This window comes from Temnothorax curvispinosus, unplaced genomic scaffold (genome assembly GCF_003070985.1).
Source record: "Temnothorax curvispinosus isolate PA1 unplaced genomic scaffold, ASM307098v1 QBEX01010930.1, whole genome shotgun sequence".
Lineage (NCBI taxonomy): Eukaryota > Metazoa > Arthropoda > Insecta > Hymenoptera > Formicidae > Temnothorax > Temnothorax curvispinosus.
In genome coordinates, this window is record NW_020220710.1 from 3,975 (window position 1) to 10,434 (window position 6,460).

Here is a 6,460-nt window from a genome sequence, read left to right on the forward strand (position 1 = left end):
ATCCGCGGGGGGAAATAGTTCGCGAACTATTCGCTCAACGAACTCGGGGGCCAGCGACTCCGTCAGCGGGGGCGTCCACGGTTTCAGCCTGCTTAACACAAGCCTATAGGGGCGCCCCCATGGATCCTCGTTCACGCTGTCGAGGAGCTCCTTCCAGGCCCGCTCCTTGGCCGCACAGATCTCGCGGGCTAGGTCCTGGCGGGCGGAACGCCAGGCCCGCCCGGCCTCCTCCTCGGAGAGGGCGTCGCCGCCACGTCCGGCGCGTGCCCTTCTCCATTGACGTTTAGCGCGGACCGAGGAGCGCCTAAGAGCGGCCAACTCCTCGGTCCACCAATACGCCTGTCTTCGGAGGGGCATTGGTTTGAGCCGGGGCATAGCCACGTCGCACGCACGCGACACCAACCTGACCATGCCCTCAGCGAGTCCGTCAACGCCATCCACGTCGACCTCCGCCCCTCCGGGATTTGTGTCCTCTCTGCCCCAGGTGAGGGCCAGGATCGCAGCCTGCAAAAGGTCTGCGTCTAACTTCTTAAGGGCCCATCTGCGCTGTTTTCTGCCAGCGGCTTGACGGCGGGTGAGCAGGCCCGGCGGGCTTTCCCGGACCACCATCTCGATGTACTGATGGTCCGAGAGGGTCTCCATGTCAGAAACTACCCGCCAATTGTGCAAGTCGCGAGAAACGAGGGGCGTGGCCCACGTAAGGTCCACGATAGACCCCCCCCCGTTCCCGCACGCACGTGCTCTCCCGACCCCTGTTTGCCAAGCAGAGGCCAAGACCCGCCGCCCACCGCTCGGTGACGTTGCCCCTGTGATCGGTTCGCGGGGAACCCCACAATGCGGACTTCGCGTTGAAGTCCCCCGCGACCAGGACCCGGCCAGTTGTGCATGATCGCACGCAGCCCTCAACCTCGGCGAGGAGCTGCCCGTATCTAGCACGGGTCCAACTGGGAGGAGCATATATCGCCACCACGCAGAGGGGCCCATACTCGACGGCAACGAAGCCTTCCCCCGCACATTTAAGGCTGCACGGGGGGGACGTCGGCGTTGCCCTCACTGTTATCGCAGCGGAGCCACCCCTGTCACCAAACCAACAGGGGTGATTACGGGGCACGCGATATGGCTCCGCTACGATACCCACACCATACCCGCGCTCGGCCAAGACCTGGCAGAATAAGTCCTGGGCCGCGCGGGCGTGGTTCAAATTCGCCTGGAGAATTTTGAGGGTCATTTAGATGTACCCCACGCGATTTTCCGGTTCCTCCTCCTCTTTATTTGTCGGGGTGGCATCCCCTGTATCCTCGTCCGCCACTTTCCTTACATTTTCCGGCGACGACGGCGGGACATCCTCCTCAAACTCCATTTCGAACGGAGGGTCTTTGGCGGTCTTTTCCACCTCCCGCAACGCCGCGAGATCCTTGTCCACAAGGGGAGGACTATAGGGTGAGGTGGAATTACCCGTCTCAGTTAGGTCAACAATTTGCTCGACCTCCATCCGTTCCGGTAGCGGCGCCGTGGCGATCGATGCCGGTGTCAGGGGCGGTCTGACCCTCGGCGGTCTCTGCGGTTTTGGGGGCTCCGCAGCCGCGGTCCCCTCGATCGCCAGGCCCGCCACCTTTCTCCCCGCGTGTGTAACCTCAAATCCAGTGACCTTGAGGTCCGTCTGCGCCTTCCTTTTAGTCCCAGCCCGGGTCACGGCCCCAGGGGCTGACCGTGCGGGGCCACGCGCCGGGGGAGGAGGAGGAGGAGGAAGAGGCTGCCCGCCTCCTCCCTTTTTCGCGCGGCGGGCCTTACTTTTACTTTTGCACCCAGTGCACGCGGGACCCCCGACCCTGTGGTCCCGGGGAAGACCCTTCTCCGCACACACGGCGCATCTAACGGGAGCTTGGCAGGTACGTGCAGGATGCCCCATCTCGCCGCACCGGTAGCACGTGCCGGTGCGGTCCACCTCGCTAGGGCAGGTCGCCCTAGTGTGTCCCAGCTCGAGGCAGCGGAAGCACTGGAGAGGCCTTCTCTCCAGCATCGCCACCCGAGCCGAGGACCACCCCAGCGTTAGACGACCCATGCAGGCGATCGCATTGGCGGCAGCGAGCGGGCAACGCACCACAACCGTGCACAAGCCGTTGGGCCCCTTACGTATGGGCCCAACATGCACGCCCGCCGGCGGCGTACAGCCGCTCGTCGCTACCGCGTGCCTGATCTCGCCCTCGAGCACCGAGCCCTCGAAGCTCGTCAGGCGAAGATCGGCTGTCGTCACAGGGCGACCAACCCGAACCCCCTCTTTTCCCGAGAGTACTTCAGCCATCCTGGCGGCCAGGGCATCAGCCTTTTCGGAGCTACCCTGACCGGATAGCTCCAGGCTGATGCCCCCAGTCGCAGTCCGCCTAACATTTGGCGTCTTGGTAATTCCAAGATCCGCCAGGACAATACGCTGGCGGACTAACGCCATACACCCCGTGTAATCATCCGGCGGACATGTCAGCGTGACCGCCGCAGTGCGTGGCGCTCTTCTCCTCTTCTTGGCAGGCTGGGGGGAAGAGGGGAGAGAGGCATCTTTCCCCTCCCTCTTTCCCCGGTTCCTCCCGGTTCTGGCGTCCCCAGTCAGAGGTCCAGCGGGCCGGGTCCCTTCCGACGGTGCAGCCACCCCAGACGAGGAAGTGGGCCTTGCGGCTTTTTGGGCTTTACGCCCAACGGCCTGAGCCCAGCTGTTCCCAGTAGCCCCAGCAAGGGATTCTCTCACTCGATTATCATTTAGGAGAATTAGATTGTGATTTAATTTACTTCCAAATTCATCATCGATGTACATATCCTCAGTCTCCGCAGCCACAGGGGGTTTCTGTGACGCTCCTTCCTTGGCAGGAGCATTCGCGGGCCCCGGCCTTTGCGTCCGTGTTCCGGCGGGTGCCGCCGTTGCAAGAGTGGACTGCCCCTTTGCCCCCTTCTTGCCCTTCTTTTTCTTCTTTTTCCTCCCCTTTTTTCCCCCGGAGGTCCTCTCGTCCCCATCCGCGGGCCTCCCTCCTCTGCTCCGATCTTGTACATCGGGCACGCGTGCCGGGAGAGATAGTTTCGCGATTACTTGAGAGGGGGCTGTTCCTCCCTTGGGTGCAAGAGGGGCGACCATCCGGTTGACACGCTCCATCAGCTGGTCGCTCATCCTCTTCACCTTTTCCTCAATGGAGTGGACCAGCATTTTGGCTAGCCTATCTTCCATTGTTGAGGCGGCAGTTGTTGTGCCGGAGGTATCCCTTCTCACTCCTGCAGCAGGGATCGCGGGATCAATGATCCGCCTAGATCCCTGAATCGACGGGCGGAGTGTAGGAGGCGCACCGTCCCTCGCTATGTCAGCGGCAGCCTCCTCCATCGTGTAATCCTTCTCGTCCCCGTCCTTCGCTTTCTCGACCGGGCGATTAGTCTCAACACCGAATGTTTCGACCATCTCCACGTCTTCTTCGTCGATCTCCGATGACGTGGTAAACACCGGCGGTGGAAATCTCTTGTTAGCCTTCCTGTCGAGAGGTGGCCTCGACCTAGACGATGGCAATGGATATGTACCTTCCTCAGGAGCCCGTTGCGACTTAAGGCGCTCAATTTCAGAGCGGAGCTCACGCAGTTCCCTTTGAAGGGACTCATTTTGCGTCCGCTCCTCGCGTCGCGCTTGCTCCACTCGCGCCCTCTCACGTCGCAAGGACTCCATCTCTTTTTCTTGAGCGGTTAACCGCTCTCTTAGAGATACCAATTCTGTATCTCTTGTCAGGCCCGCCTCCGGGGTCTCATATCTTTCGACAAGAGATGTTACCGCAGCCTTAATGCGAGCCGCTGTGACGTCCTGGGTGATGCGAGGTGGCTCGATCCGGCAGAACGTCTCCGTTGACGGGTTCTTTTTCTTGCAGTTAAGGAGGTAAAACCCCAGGATAATTAGCTGTTGGTCGGCGATGTAGATTATGGCTCCTTGGATCCGTCGAAGGTAGGTAATTCAATAATCTTTATCTTTCTTTTGATATAAAAGTATGATATTTATTGTAGAACTTTTACGATACAAGTGGCTTATGTGGGAGGATGGAACAAGTATAAGATATGTGACCTTTCCTGGCTCGTTCCACACTCTCCGTCGAGAGGGTGAAAGATTCGGCTTTTATACAATTTTGGAAACGGTAGTGGGAGGTGACCGCACCTCATTACAATGAGTCATAAGGCGTTGTCTAGCGGATGTGAGTCTACTTCTAGGGGTGTGGCTCGCTTGCCAGCAATGAGTCATAGGGTGGTGTCTTGAAATTCATTACCTTATATGGTCATGCGTGGCGTTCTGCTTCGATATGTCCATATATGGTCTTGCGAAGACTAGATTCACTCGAATGAGTCATACAGGTGACTCGTCTGAATTCTATTTTTATTCTCTAGTCTAACGGCGATTTGTATTGAGAGCGATACTTCCTTTTATTATTAAATTTTAATATGACTTTTATCATGAAGAAAATATTTAATATTTGAATCGTAAAAGGTGCAAATATATGTTGAATATTATTTAGATTTCTTTAGACATACTTTACATACAGTAGAATAATTTAATAGTACAATTAAAGTCATTATTAGCATGTCTAAAGTACAAGAGATATTGCTCTCTTTGTCTAATAGTTAATATGGTATATCTGACTCTCTCTTTCTTTCTTTCAGATCATACAATACTCGCATCTCGCTCGGATTCGTGTTCCTTATGCTGCGCATAATACAATTTTATCTTTCTCGAATTCGTGAGTAACGCTTCGGCGCTTGACATTCGATATTTATATTAATTTTGGTAAGTATATATATATTTGTTAATAGTAATATTAATAAAAGTGATGTTAGCGGTGTTAATAATGATTCTAATATCAGGTTAATAATATATCGTACAGATAGAAATGGTCAGCATTCTCATTAGTACAGGAAATTAATGAAATTAAATTGTATATATATATATATATATATTAAGATTTTTATTATTTTTATATCTCGCAAATGGTTGGGAATTTGATGGGAGTGTACAGGAAACATATTGCAGAACTTTCACTAAAGTATAATATAGCATTGGAAAATTTTATTGTTAATATATGTATTTGTTAATAACAAATTATTAATTAAATAAATCGGTACTTTTTAATTTACATATTGATATTGTTAAGCTCTCCTTAGTCGTACGGTTTTAATTCTACAATGAAATAATTTTTTTATGAGCCACTTTATTTTATTGTTATAAATATTTCGTAAATAAACAATTGCAGAAATTAAAGTTATTATCATTTTTTGTAGGTGTACTAATGCAGAGTTTATGTGCGCGGTCAAAATTCGTATGGGTTTTCGTAAACAGTTCAACGTTTCAATGTCTCAATTTCCGCTTCTTACGTGCTTCGTTTTTCGCTAGGGCCGCCCTGGTGAAAATAGAGGGCTTCTCGGAGCGTCAAAGAAGGGCAAATGAAGAGAAGTTTAATAAATCTTGTTAAATCTCATTTATTAGTTTAATTAAATAAAAAATCGGCGTTAACGTTACTGGTGTTTAGAAGTATGAGAGATTCCATTTTTATCATTGTTCGAAATCGAACTGCTGCCAGAATGATAGCAGAATTTCTCGAGCAACGTAATCGGATTATTTCGAATATTTCAAGCTAAATGTATTCTCGTTTCGAAGAATAAGTGCCGTGTCTCCGAGAAGTTGCGAAAGATCATAAACAGTGTCACGCCGTTTCCGCGTGTACCGATACGCTCCCTTTGTCTCGGGAACCTCTAAGCGAGAGGTAAACGCGCGGGACACAGGGAGAGACAAATACCAAAACAGCTGATCGGTCGTCGGCCCCAAGGACTGCTGAAATTGTCGAGTGACGTACGTCTCGGGGTGTCGATTGCCGATTGGTCCAGCGAAATTTCGAAGCGCGAACGGGGAGGCGGAGTGCGAGCTGATAAAAGCTCCGGCCCTCCGCGCGCCAAGGAACATTCGTTTTTCCGAGTCATAGCGAGAGAAAAGGTGATAATCGACGACGATACCGAATTAGCGAGCGACCAACGATTCCGCGTCTCGTGTTCGACTTATTCGATCGGTCTCCAAGCGTCTTTTCGCTCTCGGGATTCAGCTCGTGCTTCGAGTGACGGCTCTCTCCGCGCGCATTCGCCCGCGAGAATAATATTGAATAAGATTGTAATATAGCTGTAAATATCGTTGTAATTATTGACTATTATAGACGGTTGTTACAAAAGGATAAACTCTCATTAACCTTTGAACTCTAAATCCTAAGCCCATTCGCGCACATTTTTTGGTCCTTCGAGCCGGATTTCCGTGACCGGTATCCGCGAAGTGTGTGAGTGGGAATTACGGTGAGCTTCTCGTGCTTCGAGTGACCGCCGAAGAACAATGCCTATCGACACCGAAACTCTGATTCGCTCGCAAACCGAGCTGCACGGCCGCATTTCGCGTGCTTACGAGAACTTGAAAAAG

The 6,460-nt window shown here is 52.4% G+C and overlaps 1 protein-coding gene across 1 annotated transcript in view; it reads left to right on the top strand.

Annotated features, from left to right (window-relative positions):
* Positions 1-5,583: 5,583 nt before the first annotated feature.
* LOC112460910 overlaps positions 5,584-6,460 on the top strand; it is a gene marked incomplete at its 3' end in the record, with an annotated part of 4,030 nt that continues 3,153 nt past the window's right edge. The window contains exon 1 of the mRNA XM_025025851.1: positions 5,584-5,608. Coding sequence (XP_024881619.1) covers positions 5,584-5,608 — 25 coding nt within the window. The remainder of the gene's footprint in view (positions 5,609-6,460) is intronic.